At 41.5% G+C, this 18,257-nt stretch overlaps 1 protein-coding gene across 1 annotated transcript; it reads left to right on the forward strand.

Moving 5' to 3' along the window:
• Nucleotides 1–16,836: 16,836 nt before the first annotated feature.
• Nucleotides 16,837–17,793, forward strand: LOC308345437 (olfactory receptor 10G2; the record flags this gene model as incomplete). Its single annotated transcript, XM_080807580.1, has 1 exon — nucleotides 16,837–17,793. The coding sequence occupies one exon, from the start codon at nucleotides 16,837–16,839 to the stop codon at nucleotides 17,791–17,793; it is 957 nt and encodes a 318-aa protein (XP_080663706.1).
• Nucleotides 17,794–18,257: the final 464 nt, after the last annotated feature.

Below are 18,257 nucleotides of genomic sequence, written 5' to 3' on the forward strand. Positions count from 1 at the left end.
AGTTGAGGGTCTATTTCTGGGCTTTCTATTCTGTTCCATTGATCTATGTGTCTGTTTTTGTGCCAGTATCATACTGTCTTGATGATGACAGCTTTGTCATAGAGCTTGAAGTCTGGAATTGTGAAGCCACCAACTTTGGTTTTCTTTTTCAACATTCCTCTGGCTATTTGAGGTCTTTTCTGGTTCCATATAACTTTTAGAATTTTTTGTTCCATTTCTTTGAAAAAAAATGGATGGGATTTTGATAGGGATTGCATTAAGTGTGTAGATTGCTTTAGGTAGCATAGACATTTTCACAATATTTGTTCTTCCAATCCATGAGCATGGAACATTTTTCCATTTCTTTGTGCCATCCTCAATTTCTTTCATGAGTACTTTATAGTTTTCTGAGTACACAGTTTGCAATTTAATAAGTGGACAATAAAAACAGCAGCCTCCAAATATGGAAGAGTTCCAAACCTTTGGCAATTAGCATCACATCAATTTGTTCAGCCACTGTACTAATCACTGCAACATACACCAGAGAGTCAAAGTCCACTGACAAATGAAACCTCACCCATGAATCCTAAATAAATTGCTATCAGTCCATGGGCTCCCAAAATGCCCAACAGGCAGCCTGGAACTCACTAAGTTTCCAGAAACATCTGACTCAACACCTGCTCATTTGTCTTTTCTAATGCTTGAGGAAAAGTTCAAAGCAAAAATTACAATCCACTCTACAGATTGCCAAAAAAGATAAGTTCCTCTTATAAGGCAAAAACATCCAGATGTTTGTACCAGTGGATTTTCAATCTTCCAAAAAGAGTTTTGACTACCTAAAGCAAAAACAATAAGAGTGCATTATGGAACTGAAAATATGCAGGAATAAGGGCGCCTGGGTGGCTCAGTGGGTTAAAGCCTCTGCCTTCGGCTCAGGTCATGATCCCAGGGTCCTGGGATCCAGCCCCGCATCGGGCTCTCTGCTTGGTGGGGAGTCTGCTTCCCCCTCTCTCTCTGCCTGCCTCTCTGCCTACTTGTGATCTCTGTCTGTCAAATAAATAAATAAAAAGATATCCCAAGCCAAGAACTTTGATTATAAAAAAAAAAGTATGAAAATAATAACAAAAAGACTGGGAGGAAGTAAATCAAAGCTGGAAATATTCTTATATTATACAGGCAGTGGTATAATATTATTTGATGATGTACTGCATTAAAGATGTATTCTCTAAATGCTTGGCAAACAGCTAAAATAAAGTGATATGGTTAATAAGGTAATAGTGGAGATGAAATATAATATTTTTTTAAATCTCAGTGATTCCAAATGATAAAAAAAAATACCATAGAAGAAAATGAGAATAGAAAACAAATAGCAAAATGGTAGACTTAAACCAAATCCCATTCATAATCACATGAAATATATATGGTCTACCTCGTTTCCAGAATATATAAAGTATTCTTACCACTCAACAATTAAAAGACAAATAACCCAACTTAAGAATAGGCAAAGGATTCTAACTGATATTTTTTCCAAAGAAGACAGACAAATGGCCAGTAAGCCCATGAAAAAATTTTCAACATTATTAGCCTTCAGGAAAATGGAAAGCAAAGCCACAATAAAATACCCCTTCACATGCTCTAGGATGACTATAATTAAAAAGACAGAAAATGACAAGTGTCAGAAAGGATGTGAAGAAATTAGAATTCTCAATAATTATTGGTAGGAATATAAAACGATGCACACATTTTGGCAAATAATTTGGCAGTTCGTCAAAATGTTAAAGACACAGTTATCGTAATCAAGCAGATCCACTCCTATACTCAAGAGCATTGAAAATATATGTTAAGAGCACCCAGGGGTTTCATTGGTTAAGCACTGGACTCTTGATTTTGGCTCAGTTCATGATCTCAGGGTTGTGAGATCCAGCCCCACATCAAGCTCTGCACTGAGCATGGAGCCTGCTTAAGATTCTTTCCCATACAGCTGCTCTGGAAAACAGTACAGCAGTTCCTCAAAAAGTTAAACATAAAGCTACCCTATGACCCAGCAACTGCACTACTAGGTATTTACCCAAAGGATACAAACATACTGATCTAAAGGGGCACCTGTTCCCCAATGTTTATAGCAGCAATGTCCATAATGGCCAAACTATGGAAAGAGCCCAGATGTCCATCGATAGATGAATGAATAAAGAAGATGTTGTATAGGGTGCCTTGGTGGCTCAGTCAGTTAAGCATCTACCTTGGGCTCTGGTCATTATCCCACAGTCCTGGGATCAAGCTCCACATTGGACTCCCTGCTCAATAAGGAGTCTGCTTCTCCCTCTCCCTTTGCCTCTGCTCATTCTGTCACTCTAAAGTAAATAAATAAATAAAATATTTTTAAATAAATAAAATATTTTAAAAATAAAAGTTAGGGATTCCTGGGTGGCTCAGTCAGTTAAGCATCTGTCTTTGACTCAGATCATGATCCCAGGGTCCAGGGATTGAGCCCTGCATCAGGCTTCTTGCTCAGTGGGGAGCCTGCTTCTCTCTCTGCCACTCCCCCTGCTTGTGCTCTCTCTCTCTGACAAATAAATAAATAAAATATTTTTAAAATAAAATAAAATTTTAAAAAGATGTATTATGCATATAATACATCTTTTTAAAATTTGTGTTTATATATTTATATTTATATAAATCTATATCTACACACACACACACACACACACACACACATACAATAGAATGTGATTCAGCCATGAAAAAAATGAAATCTTACCATTTGCATCATGGAACTAGAGGGTATTATGCTAAGTGAGATAAGTCAATCAGAGAAAAACAATTATCATATGATTTCATTCATATGTGGAATTAAAGAAACAAAACAGAAGATCATAGAGGAAGGGAAGGAAAAAATAAAATAAGATGAAATCAGAGAGGGAGACAAACCATAAGAGACTTTTAGCTATAGGAAACAAACTGAAGGTTGCTGGAGGGGTGCCAGGTGGGGGGATGGCATGACTGGGTGATGGGCATTAAGGAGGATACTTGATGGAATGAGCACTGGGTGTTATATACAACTGGTTAATCACTAAACTCTACCTCTGAAACTAATACTACAACATAGCTTAATTAATTGAATTTAAATAAAGTAAAATTTTTAAAAAGTTTCTCTCTTTCCCTCTCCCTCTGTCCTCCCCACTCATACACTCTCAAAGAAAAAAGAAAGCATATGTCCACACAAAAATTTATACATATTCATGGCAGCATTATTTATACAATCCAAAATATCTATCCATTGACAAATGGTTAAACAAAAGTGGTATCTCCATAAAGTGGAATTTTGTTGAGTAATAAAAAGGAATGAGGTACTGATACATGATACAACATGTATCCAACCCTGCAGTGAAGATGAAGAGACCGTGCAGTTTGATGATATTGAAGAGAAAAGGATATGGAGGCAGCAAATGTCCCAGGCCCTGGTGGAGTTCCATCTTTGCAGGACAGTAAACATACAGCAGACTATAGCCATGATAGATGCTACACATGTGGTAGGTGTCTTCCACACGATTACCAGAATCATGAGAACAGTAGAGAGTCAGAAAAAGAATAAGGGGTGGGAGACTGATCCCAATGGCCAGGCCCACCTCAGACCCTGGGTCTCACTACATGCATAGACCCCATGGGCCTTGACCAGTCTATTCCAACCCTCTGGTGCAGGAAGTGTTGGAGGCTCCTGACAACCTGGGTTGTCCTGTCCTGTCCTGGGTACAGGACAGCAAGGTAGACCAGTGGGGCAGAATATGAATTGGAGTTATAGACCATAACTCTTCAGGGTTTCTCTTCACCAAAGACAGCACTGTGAGGACAGCAATGAAGAGGAGATGAGACCCGAGGTCAGCAGCCACCTCAATTTTCTCCACAGATGTAAAAACCTGAACCACAACATGACAAAGAGACAAAAGCAGTTGATTCACCAGCTGAACATTCATCTGCTCTTGAAGCTGAGCAAGGTGGGGCTGAGCAAAAGGTCAGTTCACTGCCTTTGCCATCATCCAGGTTAGTCATCCAACCTGGAGATATAACTATGAAATTCTAGTAAGGAGAAATTCATAAAATATTGGAGCTGATGACCTTAAATGCTTGCTTTTTGCCCATTGACAAGATAACTAAAACTATCTGCATTATCTATGTAGCTTGGGGTTTTTAATATTTTTAACTAAAAACCTATCTTTTGGGTAATGACGAACATGGGTTTGTTTATTTTTTTTATGCCTGGTTTTTCTCATTACACCTTAGAGATTTTTAAATTGTTTCTTACCTGGCCAAGTTGACATTTTTAACAATATCATTTTTAATCTGTAACGAAATTCATAACTTGATTTTTTATTAAGTCAACTATAATATTGTGATTTATAATAAGAAATACATACTTAGTCTTCATCCCCTTTTCTGGCACAGGGCTTCAAAAACCCCAGGATTTCCAAAATAATGAGAGAGATAGAGGTGCCTTTTTTTAGGTTAATGAGGTGGCTTTGAAAACACCTCAAGATCAACCTTGTAATTAAAGGGTTGGTGGAGTGGAACAGAGTAGAGAGCCCAGAAATGGACCCTGAACTTTATGGTCAAATAATCTTCGACAAAGCAGGGAAAAATATCCAGTGGAAAAAAGACAGTCTCTTCAATAAATGGTGCTGGGAAAACTGGACAACTATGTGTAGAAGAATGAAACTTGACCATTCTTTTATACACAAAGATAAACTCAAAATGGATAAAAGACCTCACTTTGAGGCAGGAATCCATCAGAATCCTAGAGGAGAACATAGGCAGTAACCTCTTCAACACTGGCTACAGCAACTTCTTTCAAGATATGTCTCCAAAGGCAAAGGAAACAAAGGCAAAAATGAACTTTTGGGACTTCATCAAGATCAAAACCTTCTGCACAGCAAAGGAAATAGTCAACAAAACAAAGAGGCAACCCACGGAATGGGAGAAGATATTCGCAAATGACAGACAAAGGCTGATATCCAAGATCTATAAAGAACTCCTCAGGGATGCCTGGGTGGCTCAGTAGATTGAGCCTCTGCCTTCGGCTCAGGTCATGATCTCAGGGTCCTGGGATCGAATCCCACGTCGGGCTCTCTGCTCTGCAGGGAGCCTGCTTCCTCCTCTCTCTCTGCCTGCCTCTCTGCCTACTTGTGATCTCTCTCTCTGTCACAAAATAAATAAATAAAATCTTAAAAAAAAAAAAAAAAAAAGAACTCCTCAAACTCAACACACACAAAACAGATAATCATGTCCAAAAATGGGCAGAAGACATGAACAGACACTTCTCCAAAGAAGACATACAAATGGCTAACAGACACATGAAAAAATGTTCATCATCACTAGCCATCAGGGAGATTCAAATCAAAACCACATTGAGATAACACTTTATACCAGTTAGAATGGCCAAAATTGACAAGACAGTAAACAACATGTGTTGGAGAGGATGTGGAGAAAGGGGAACCCTCTTACACTCTTGGTGGGAATGCAAGTTGGTGCAGCCACTTTGGAAAACAATGTGGAGATTCCTTAAGAAATTAAATATAGAGGGTGCCTGGGTGGCTCAGTGGGTTAAGCCGCTGCCTTCAGCTCAGGTCATGATCTCAGGGTCCTGGGATCGAGTCCCACATTGGGCTCTCTGCTCAGCAGGGAGCCTGCTTCCCTCTCTCTCTCTTTGCCTGCCTCTCTGCCTACTTGCAATCTCTCTGTCAAATAAATAAATAAATAAATCTTAAAAAAATAAATTAAATATAGAGCTAATCTATGACCCTCCAAATTGCTCTACTGGGTATTTTACAAATGTAGTGAAAAGAAGGGCCATCTGAATCCCAATGTTCATAGCAGCAATGGCCACAGTCACCAAACTATGGAAAGAACCAAGATGCCCTTCAACGGACAAATGGATAAAGAAGATATGGTCCATATATACTATGGAGTATTATACCTCCATCAGGAAGAATGAATACCCAACTTTTGTATCAACAAAAAGAGATTTTGCTGAGTGAAATTTCAAGGAGAGAGAGCATCAATTATCATATGGTTTCACTTATTTGTGGAGCATAGGGAATAGCACAGAGGACATAGGGAGATGGAGAGGAGAAGTGAGTTGGGGGAAATTGGAGGGGGAGACAAAGCATGAGAGAATGTGGACTCTGAGAAACAAACTGAGGGTTTTGGAGGGAAGTGGGGTGGGAGGTTGGGTGAGCCTCGTGGTGGGTATGGTGGGTATGATGGAGGGCAGGTATTAGCACTGGCTATGGTGCATAAACAATGAATTCTAGAACACTGAAAAGAAATTTTAAAAAATTTTAAAAATAAATAAAATGAAGGGTTGGTGGGCTGGAATGCCTGAGTGGCTCAGTTGGTTAAGCATCTACCTTTAGCTCAGGTCATCATCCAAAAATCCTGGCTTCAAGTCTCACATCAGTTTCCCTGCTCAGCAGGGGAGTTTGCTTCTCCCTCTGCCTGCTGTTCCCCCTGCTTTTGTGTTCTCTTTTTCTCTCTAACAAATAAATTAAAATCTTAAATATATATATTATATATGTGTGTGTGTGTGTGTGTGTGTGTGTGTGTATATATATATATATATTTTTTTTTTTTTTTTAAAGAAAGGGTTGCTGGATACCTGGGTGGCTCCATCAGTTAAGCATCTACATTTAGCTTGGGCCATGATCCCAGGGTCCTGGGATAGAGCCACACATCAGGCTCTGTTCAGCGGGGAGTCTGCTTCTCCCCTGCCTGCTGCTACCCCTGCTTATCCTTGCTTTCTCCCTCTCCCTGTGTCAAATAAATAAATAAAATCTTTTTAAAAAGTAAAAATAAAGATTTGGAACTTTCAGTCCCACTCCCTAACTTCCCAGGGAGTGGAGAAAGCCTAGAAGTTGAATCCATTGCCAATGGCCAAAGATTTAATCAATCATGTCTATGTAGTGAAGCCTCCATAAAAATATGAAAGGACAAGTTTCAGAGAGCTTCTCAGTTGTTGAACCCGTAAAGATTTGGGGAGAATGGTGCATTCCAAGAGAGCATGGATGCCCATACTTTGCCCTATGAATCTCATATTTGGCTGTTTCTGAGTTATATCCTTTTGTATTACAGTCACAGTCTAGTGAGTAAACTGATTTGCTGAATCCTGTGAGCCACTTTTGGAAATTAATCAGACCTCAGGAGGGGACATGGGAACCTCTGGTTGATAGCCAGTCAGAAGTACAGATACCAACAAGAACTTAGAATTGGCGTCTGAAACAGAGTGCAGTATTGTGGGACTGAGCCCTCAATCTGTGGAATCTAATACTGTCTCTGGGCAGATAGTGTAGTAGTGTCAGAATAGCGTTGAATTGCAGGACATCCAGCTGGTGTCTGAGAATGGCTTGGTGATGTGTGCAAAACCCACACACACATCAGAATTGATAGCAGAATCATTATCAACAAACTACAAGCACTTGTTTAAAAAAGGTCTTAGGTAAACAATTTTTTAAAGATTTTTATTTTTTTACTTTAGAGAGAAAGAGAGTGCAATTCAGGGGTGGGGGGAGGACAGAAGGAGAGAATCTTCAAGCAGACTTCCTCCAAGCATGGAGCCTGATGGGAGGATCGATCTCTCGACCCATGAGATCATTGGAGTGACATTTCATCGTATTCAAGTTTCTGGGCATTAGAGTGTGGAATCTTGGAGCCATTCTTTGAAATTCTACCTGTCACACAGCAAATAAATGACATTCATAAAACTACAAAAACTCTGGGGTGCCTTGGTGGCTTGGTCAGTTGGGCATCTGCCTTCAGGTCAGGTTAGGATCCCAGGGTCCTGAGATAGAGCCTTGCGTTGGGCTCCCTGCTCAGTGGGGAGTCTGCTTCTCCTTCTCCCTCTGCCACTCTCTTGCTCTCTCTCAAATAAATAAATAAATAAATAAATAAATAAATAAATAAAACCTTCAAAAGAAAAGATTATATAAAAACTCTGAGTTGCTAATGATATAGTATGACCATTTTAATGCCCTTGATTTGTAATGTTAGATTGCTTTCCAGTAGGATTGTCTACTTCCAAATTCCATCTCAAATTTCATTTTATAAATCAGAATGAAAACTCACCCTTACTTCACCCAAAGAGAATTTTGTTCAGTCTTTGATTCCAAACAAATTGTGCAATATATGGCTGATTATCATATTAACGTGGGACAGCCCTCACTTTTCATATTCAAATAACCTACAATTTGAGTTTCAAAGCTCTGGTCAGTTTTAGCTTGTGTGAAGAATAAGCCGCAACAATAATCATCTATTTTCTAAACCTAACTGACAGTAGGCTATAATGTTTAACCAGTTTCACTGAAGATTTAAAGACAATATACAAGGAATTACAAAGCAGGAAAGAAAAATCTTAAAATTGACTTCAGATTTTTACAGTTCATGTGTGTGTTTGTGGGTGTGCCCAAATTTTTACAGTTCTTTTTCTTTTTTAAGGTTCTTATTTCTTTGACAGAGAGAGACACAGTGAGAGAGGGAACACAAGCAGGGGGACTGGGAGAGGGAGAAGCTGGCTTCCTGCACAGAGCAGGGAGCCCAGTGCGGGGCTCGATCCCATGACCCTGGGATCATGACCCAAGCCAAAGGCAGATGCTTAACGACTGAGCCACATGTAAAAATCAGGTGTCCTGATTTTTACAGTTCTTAATGCCTAATGACAATGCCTTGTCATAGGAATCCCCACCTAGCTCTCCTTCCTCACCTTGAATTGTAGCATGTCATTTATACTTACCTTTTTCTCCCATCTTCTATGGGTGATTATGTCCCTGCTCCCAAGTTCAAAGCCCTACACCTCATTTCTACCTTTCCTTATAAGCTCCTAAAATAAAATATGTCAAATAAAATTAAATAAATAAATGAAATATGTTAGAATCATGTTAATTTCTCAGGAATGCACATAATAAAGATATCCTTACAAAATTAATCCGAATACTTTACACCTCATTTTGAAGCATTTTGATTTGGATTTCCAAAGTTCAGGGTCATCCTAAAAAGAATGAGTATCACCACAGTGGTCTCTCCTGCGCAAAGAACTTATCCCATATACAAACTCCATCTTGCAGCCTTAGATCTCCAAGATACAAATAGTCTGTTGCCAGGATTTCACCTTCCACAAACCAGAGAACAGAGAAATACTGGGATCCAGTCCCAGAACCCCTGCCATTTAATATTTAGTAAAAGTTCAAGATTAGAAGTGAAATAGCTAACAGTTAAATACAGCTTATTACTGTCAGCACTGTTCTGAGTTACATGTTATAGAGGTAGGTAGGCAGATAGATAGAGGCAGAGATATACATACATAGTTATAACTCACAACAACCCATGAGGCAGGGTACTATTATTCTTCTCATCTTACAGATGAGGAAACTAAATCAAAGAGAGAGAAGGTGACTTGCTCAAAACCACACAGCTAGAAAGAAGCATATTCAAGTTCAGGCAGTCTGCTCCCCAAGTCGCCAGTCTTAAATCACAGTAGGCACAACCTCAGGAAATACAACTTCTCATGCCACGGTGGCCTCTGAATTTAGCTACAGCTAAGATGACCCCGAGCCACCTGTCTGTCACAGCACGCAAGGTCAGAGGCAGAGCCTGACACCCACAGGTCCATCAGGAGGAGGTAACTGGATGCATCACAGAGACTAAGGAATGAAGAAAAACCACCTCTCCTCCCCCAGCCATCTCCAACATGGTAAGACAGCAGCACGGGGGGCAGTGCCAGCACAGCCAGCAGGACCCCGATGTCTGGCACGTGTGCAGTCCACCTGCTTCCCTCGCCGTCACCTGGTGGGCTGCTCTACGCCTTGCCCCGCGGAGCCCGCCAGAAGACACAGACCCTGACCAGGGCAGCATTCCCCGAAGCCCCGTCATTATTTTCAAGGAGGACACGGCCACTGCTGGAGGAGCTCCTTAGAGACATAGAAGTGGTGGTGAAGTAGCAACAGGAGTACAAGGAGCAGAGCGGCAGCCGCAGTGTCGTGGTGGTAAGTGTCGTGGTGGTAACGTGGGAACAATTAGCACCTCGTCAGGAAAATATGTACCAGAAAAGACTCTTTCGTTACAAAGACCGGAAAATGCCATCATTTAACTGGAAAAAAACTATTTTGAAAACTGCCTGCAGTGTCTTCGCAGGAACGTTTTCTACTGATGACTCCACAAGTTTTAGTCCAAGACATTCTGTGAACACTGAACAATAATAGAATTGTGTGTAAAGAACAGAGGTGACAAGTGGGAAGAATAACAAAAAAAGGAAAGGCAGAAGTGGTCGATTTCTCCGTAATAAAAGTTTCTCTTTCCCAGGGCATGAGAAAATGGAACAGGACTGTGATTAGAGGTGGGTTATGCACATGCTGGGGGAGGAGGTCATTAAGTAGATCTGGGGATGGTGATATTTGTGACAACACAGAAGAGATGGGGAAGTTCTTCCACCGGCAATCAGATATTTTTGTTAAGTCTAAAGAAATAGAATATGTCCATCAGTACCTATGTATGAATCTAGCTAGAGAGAGAAATGGAAAGACAAAGAAAACTATCAACTTTAGTTGCTTTGCTTTCAAAGGTTAAAGTTAAAAGCAAGTGGTGAGTCTGCTGAAAATTTTAGGAAAAGGGCAAGGGGACTCAGTAGCATGTGAAAATCATTCAGTGGTTCCATCCATCTCAATGGCTCATTGGGAAAAGATGGTGCCATACAAAGGAGCAGAGCCCTGATCCAAGCAAACACTTGGGTGAGCCCTGAAAACAGGATGCCAAGTGAAAGGAGCCAGACGTCCAGGGTTGACCTAATACCTTGTGATTCCATGGATAGGAAAAGGACAGATAGAATAGTCCAATCCTAGAGGGACCAAGCAGATTGGGTGGCTGGGGGACAGCTGTGGAGAGAGCCAGGGGGAGGAGGAGCTGGGTAGATGGGGAGAAGGGGAGAAGGGGAGGGGTGCTTCATTTTGAGGTGATGGAAATGTTCTGAAAATAGCAGTGACAGTTGCACAGCTTTGTGATTACACTAAAAAAAAAGCCCACTAAATTCTAGACTTTCAAAAGGATGTGAATTATAGCTTGTGGAAAAAATAAAAATAAAAAATAAAAGCAAGTGGTGAGAATATTAACCTTTTCTTATACATCCCTATATTGTTTGACTTGTAATTTTTTATGTAATCAAGTGGGAACTTGAAAGACAGGAAAGGAAAAGAAAGAAGGGAAAACTAGGACGGAAGGAAGGAGAGAAGGAAGGAAAAGAGAGATGGAGGGAGGAAGTTCTATTTCAAACTATTTCCCAGTTGTCACAAAAGAAAATTATCTCTTTTGACACATAGTTTTCCCAAGCTAATGGATGCCCCCCATACAATATATTTACTAAAGAAATTGCCTCATGAACCTTCTGTTTTTTATTCTATTTAAGTAGCTGACACAATACTTGGTTTTTACTAGAGATCGTACCGCCATCTTGTGGCCAGATTGTAGCATTGCAACTTCACGCACATGCGCTTAACATTTTCTTGCTTACTAATTTAGTATGAAAAAGAATCTTACTGTCATCCAGTTTCTGTTCAGACCCATCATTTTACAGTGGAGGCTCCTGGAGCTTATATCCCACTCCAGGCTTCATTTCTTCACATTTATCCAGTTCCCCAGTATTACTCAGATTAACATTAACTTTTGTAAATAAATATATAAACACTCAAAGTTATTTGCACTGGCATATGCTGCCCATGCCTGCACATGTGTGTGAGAATCAATTTGGTATCAAATCAGCTCCGGGTGGGGCGCCTGGGTGGCTCAGTTTGTTAAGCATTGACTTCAGCTCAAGTCATGATCCCAGAATCCTGGGATCCAGCCCAGCATCCGGCTCCCTGCTCAGTGGGGAGTCTGCTTACCCCTCTCCCTCTGCCCCTCCCCACCACTTGTTCTCTCTCTCTTTCTCTCTCTCTCTTTCAAATAAATAAATACAATCTCCTTTTTTTAAAAATTTTTATTTATTTATTTGACAGAGAGAGAGATCACAAGTAGGCAGAGAGAGAGGAGGAAGCAGGCTCCCTGCTGAGCAGAGAGCCCGATGCGGGGCTTGATCCCAGGACCCTGAGACCATGACCTGAGCCGAAGGCAGAGGCTTTAACCCACTGAGCCACCCAGGCGCCCTAAATACAATCTCCTTTAAAAAAATCAACTCCTGGTAACTTTAAATCTGAGGTTCATAATGGAAAGCACGGCTTTTTTCTTTGTCCACAGTATTTAATGTGTGGCTGTTTCTCTTATTCATTTATTTAAAAGTGTTTAAAGCCTCTGCCTTGGGCTCAGGTCATGATCCCAGGGTCCTGGGATCGAGCCCCGCATCGGGCTCAGCATGGATCCTGCTTCTCTTCCTCTCTCTCTCTCTCTGCCTGCCTCTCTGCCTACTTATGATCTCTGTCTGTCAAATAAATAAATAAATAAAATCTTTTAAAAAATAAAATAAAAAATAAAAATAAAAGCATTTACTGAGAACTTACAACGTACCAGACACTGTGCTAGTGTTGAGGACTGCACAGCGAGCAAAACTCTCTCTTATCATGAAGCCTACATTCTAGTGAATGAAGACAAATGATAAACAAATAAGCAAATAACGTAGTATTTCAGATTTGCTATTGAGAAAAATACAACAGGAACAGGGTGGGGGGATCAAGAGAGACTTCACTGATTAGATGATATCTGGACAGAAACCAAAAGGGATAATGTGGGTTCCCTGATGAATATTTGGGAAAGAGGTGATCAACTGAGACTTCATAACACCACTAAGAAATTGGAGGTCATCCAAAACTATACTGACAAGGTTACTCCCCACAGCTCCCTTTCCAGAGATCTATTAGAAACATTTCCTGCTCTCTCTCAAAATAACATAATGAGGATTTAGAGAGGGAAGATGTCAATAGGGAAAATACCTTAGAGCAGGAATTCCCCTGAGGTTAGAATGTTTCTTTGTATCTCTTAACAGCATGGCTTGTTTTGTTTTATTTTGTTTTTCCTTTTAATCAAAACTCCAGAGGCAACAGCTAATGAAAACCAATGTAAAAGATGGCTCAAGAGATACAGAATTCACACTCATCAAAGAGCCCTGAAAGGCAGATGCTCTCAGATTCTGAATACTTCCTTGATGGTCGAAACTCCTGAAAGAGTTCTAAAGCCTTTCCAGAACAGATGAGGAGCCCTTTATCATAAGCTAGACTGACTCTCTGAAGGACATCTGTCTGTCTGCTGGAGTATTCCAGAAGCTCAAGGACAGCAGCCATCTTCCTCCAGGACTTTGCAGCGCTGCCCATGTGAGTCCAAGCAGATGGGAAAACAGTCCAAAAACTACCTCCATTCAAAATAAGGCCAACAACTAACTTTGGAACTTTAAGGTTTTCTGTCATTTCATCTAACTGTTAATTTCATTAGTCTGTTTCTTCATCTTCCTTAACTCTTTCCCAAACTGCTGGAATTAAGTTCCTTTTTTCCAAAGTTAAGGAGTTTATTTTGCCTGAGAAAAAGACTCGAAAGAATCTTCACACAATTTTCCTTCCATTTTCTCTTTTTTAGGGTAGTGATAGAGGGCACAGTTGGGAAGTGCTAAAGTCACAGAGGTCATGAAGAAGATTCTTCGGTAGTTGTGCAAACATAGCCCGATTCATGTCCTTTCTTTTCTTCAGTGCAGAAGACACTAAGTGACTTTCTTTAAAAGCAAGCTTGTCTTTTAAAAATCTTTGGGGGAAAAAAAAAACTTCGGCAGAATAAGAATCTATGTTCTCCTGTGAGAGTAGATAAAACATGTCAAGACCACCCAAACTCTCTGCATTTCCCCTACTCTGCTCGAGCTCTCCCGGAACATCTAACTGTGAATGAATATAAAGGAAGAAATCTCTTCTTTCCAGAAACAGATTTGGGTTGGGTCTTGTCCCAAGGGTAAAGAGAGGTTCTTTGATCCTAATGACGTCTAATACATCGCTACTTTAGTTCTGTCTAATTACTTTATGTGAATGGGGGGAGGCACAGAAGGAAAGGGAAGGAGAGAATCTCAAACAGACTCCCCACTGAGTGTACAGTCCAAAACAAGGGCTCAATCTCAGGACCCCGAGGTCATGACCTGAGCTAAAATCAAGTCAGACCCTTGGGGCGCCTGGGTGGCTCAGTAGGTTAAAGCCTTTGCCTTCAGCTCTGGTCATGATCCCAGGGTCCTGGGATTGAGCCCCGTTGGGCTCTCTGCTCAGCAGGGAGCCTGCTTACCCCGCCCCCACGCTCTGCCTGCCTCTCTGCCTACTTGTGATCTCTGTCTGTCAAATAAATAAATAAAATCTTTAAAAAAAAAAAAAAGAAAGAAAAGAGTCAGACCCTTAACGGCTTAACTGACTGAGCCACCCAGGCGCCCCTGAATTTAAGTTACTTTAAAAAATAACTGAGGGATGCCTGGATGGCTCTGTTGGTTAAGCCTCTGTCTTCAGCTCAGTTCATGATCCTGGGGTCCGGATTGAGTCCTGCATGGGGCTCCCTGCTCAGTGGGGAGTCTGCTTCTCCCTCTGCCTCCTGCTTCCCCTGCTTGTGCTCTCTCTCTCTCTGATGGATAAAAAAAATCTTTTAAAAAAATAAAATAAAGTAAGACTGATGAATCACAAACCTCTACCCCTAAAGTAAATAATACATTATATGTTAATAAAAAATAAATAAATAAATAAAAATTTCAAATAAAAATAGAAAATAACATAAAAATCTCTCGGGGTGCCTGGGTGGCTCAGAGGCTTTAACCTCTGCTTTCGGCTTGGGTCATGATCCCAGAGTCCTGGGATCGAGCCCTGCATCGGGCTCTCTGCTCAGTGGGGAGCCTGCTTCCTCTTCTCTCTCTGCCGGCCCCTCTGCCTACTCTCTCTGTCAAATAAATAAAATCTTTAATTAAAAAAAAATCTCTCGGGAAAATTTTCTGATGGAGATTAAAGTGTTAAGCCTATTAATATTTATATATCATTTATAATTAATCTGTTACTATTTTAATTGCTTTCTGAAAATAGTCATTTAAATTACAAAGATACTATGGTTAAATGGCAGATGACTCTATCTCAAACCTGAGTGTGGGGAGAAAAATATCAAATACTCTATTCAACAAACACACATTATCCCTCTATCTTTTCATCTGGACAAGAAACTCCAAATTCTCTCAAGGTGTTTAGAGAGAGTTACTCCATGGTCAACTGCTAGATACAGAGAGATAAATATTTGGATAGATATCAAGTCCTGAATTAATCAATGTCATTAAAAATAAACAATAGGGGCACCTGGGTGGCTCAGTGGGTTAAGCCTCTGCCTTCAGCTCAGGTCACGATCTCAGGGTCCTGGGATTGAGCCCCGCATCGGGCTCTCTGCTCAGCGGGGAGCCTGCTTCTCCCTGTCTCTCTGCCTGTCTCTCTGCCTGTTTGTGATCTCTCTGTCAAATAAATAAATGAAAATCTTTAAAAAAAAAAAAATAATAAATAAATAAAAATAAAAATAAAAATAAACAATAAAAATTACTCTATAATCTCATACCAAAAAATCCAATCCCAAACCAATAGACCACATAAATCAGCCAAAAAACCTGAATAATATCCTGGAGCAATAAAAAACATGAGTGGCCCTCCAAGTTTGTTATAATAAAACTCAACCCATGGGGCGCCTGGGTGGCTCAGTGGGTTAAAGCCTCTGCCTTTCGCTCGGGTCATGATCCCAGGATCCTGGGATCGAGCCCCGCATCGGGCTCTCTGTTCGGCAGGGAGCCTGCCTCCCCTTCTCTCTCTGCCTGCCTCTCTGCCTACTTGTGATCTCTGTCTGTCAAATGAATAAATAAAATCTTTAAAAAAAAAAAAAAAACAAACTCAACCCATACTGCACGAGAATGAGATGGTTGTTTGCCAGTCAGGAGGGCCCAAGGGTCAAACAAGATGAAGCAGCAGCAAAAGAAACATTGTCCAATCAGTCGGTTTTGGCAACAGCCATTCTATTGGCCATTCAGAAAATAATGACCACATTTGCTGTGTTAAATGAGAGGACTAATGGGGGAGACAAATAAGAAATTAGAAAATAGTAACGGAATGTGCCACATGCTCTAAAAAGTGTAAGCATGGTCTTCAGGAATCAAGAAAGTCTTCTTGAAAAAGAGGACCTCCAAACTCAGTCCTGAAGGGAAAGTGCACATTACCCAGGTGAAGTGAGCAGAGAAGGTGTTGTGCATGCATAGGCTCAAGCTGGAGCAGGCCACTGTGAGAGCCCTGAAGAGTCCCGTGAACTGAACACTAAGGAGGAACTGAAAGGAGATTGACAGAGTGACAAATAAGGCCATATAATGAATATTTTTACATGCTATGGTAAGGAGATGGGACCTTAGCTGAGACATTGCAATATTGGTAAGTGGAGGGAAAAGTCAATGTGGTAGTTGTGGGGTATGTATTCCATACTGCTCTCCCTCGACCTTGGCCCCCTTTAGGGAACTCCCTTTTTGGTTGGAATTATTGGTTCTTCTCTACTATCCATGTGTACCCTTGTGCCTTGATCTGTCAAATTCTGCTTCTTGGTATCTCCTAATAGATAAGAGTTTCCATCCATCTAGGAAAATAATCAGCCTCTAGACAGTTCCTCTTACCAAGTAAACCAAGATAGTTTTTAACAACACTGCCTGTTCTTAAAAAAAAAAAAAAAGAAAGAAATTTAAAAAAATTAAGTTGTGACAGTATTCTGTTTATCTCATCACTCTAAGGCATCACACAAAAGCATTCTCTTGCCTCTTCCTTGTGTGTATTTCCCTTGTCTGACTTCACCATTCATCTTAGCAGACTACAGAAAGACATGGGAGAGACCAAAAATACATCCCTGGACACAGTGGTGACAGACTTCATTCTCCTGGGCTTACCTCATCCCCCAAGTCTGAGGACCCTCCTCTTCCTGGTCTTCTTCAACATTTATGTCCTGACTCAGCTGGGGAACCTGCTCATCCTGCTCACCGTGTGGGCTGACCCAAAGCTTCATGCTCGTCCCATGTACATTCTTCTAGCCGTGCTCTCATTCCTGGACATGTGGCTCTCCTCAGTCATCGTCCCTCGGCTAATATTGGATTTTACTCCCGCCAGCAAGGCAATCCCCTTTGGGGGCTGTGTGGCTCAACTGTATTTCTTTCACTTCCTGGGCAGCACCCAGTGCTTCCTCTACACCTTGATGGCCTACGACAGGTACCTGGCAATATGCCAGCCCCTGCGCTACCCCGTGCTCATGAATGGGAGGTTATGCACCATCCTCGTGGCTGGAGCTTGGGTGGCTGGCTCCATCCATGGGTCTATCCAGGCCACCTTGACCTTCCGCCTGCCCTACTGTGGGCCCAACCAGGTGGATTACTTTATCTGTGACATTCCTGCAGTATTGAGACTGGCCTGTGCTGACACAACCATCAATGAGCTCGTGACCTTTGTGGACATTGGGGTGGTGGCAGCCAGTTGCTTCATGTTAATTCTGCTCTCCTATGCCAACATAGTCCACGCCATCCTGAAGATTCGCACTGCCGATGGGCGGCGCCGAGCCTTCTCCACCTGTGGCTCCCACCTAACCGTGGTCACTGTCTACTATGTGCCCTGTATCTTCATCTATCTCAGGGCTGGCTCCAAGAGTCCCCTGGATGGAGCAGTGGCCGTGTTTTACACTGTTGTCACTCCGTTTCTGAACCCCCTCATCTATACCCTGAGGAACCAGGAAGTGAAGTCTGCTCTGAAGAGAATAACAGCAGGTCGAGGGGCCGCCAGTGAAAATAAGTAACTACAGGCTCAGGGACTACCTGCTTCATGGTTGCTACCACACGTCTCATTTTTAAGTACTCTACACCCAACATGGGGCTTGAACTCACAACCCAGATATCAAGAGTCACATGCTCCACTGACAGAGCCTGCCAGGTGCCCCTGATATTATTTGTTTAGAAATAAATGTATGGGGTGTCTGGCTGGCTCAGTCAGTTAAGCATCTGCCTTAGTCTCAGGTCAAGATCCCAGGGTCCTGGGATGGAGCCCAAGACCGTATATGTTCCCTGCTCAGTGGAACCTGCTTCTCCCTCTCCCGAAGTCCCTCCCCCTCCCCTGCTCATTCTCTCTCTCTCAAATAAATAAATAAAATCTTTAAAAAAAAAAAAAAAAAGAGGGGGCACCTGGGTAGCTCAGTGGGTTAAAGCCTCTGCCTTCGGCTCAGGTCATGATCTCAGGGTCCTGGGATCGAGCCCCGCATCAGGC

The sequence above is a fragment of the Martes martes genome (assembly GCF_963455335.1).
Source record: "Martes martes genome assembly, chromosome: 7".
NCBI classification, from domain to species: domain Eukaryota; kingdom Metazoa; phylum Chordata; class Mammalia; order Carnivora; family Mustelidae; genus Martes; species Martes martes.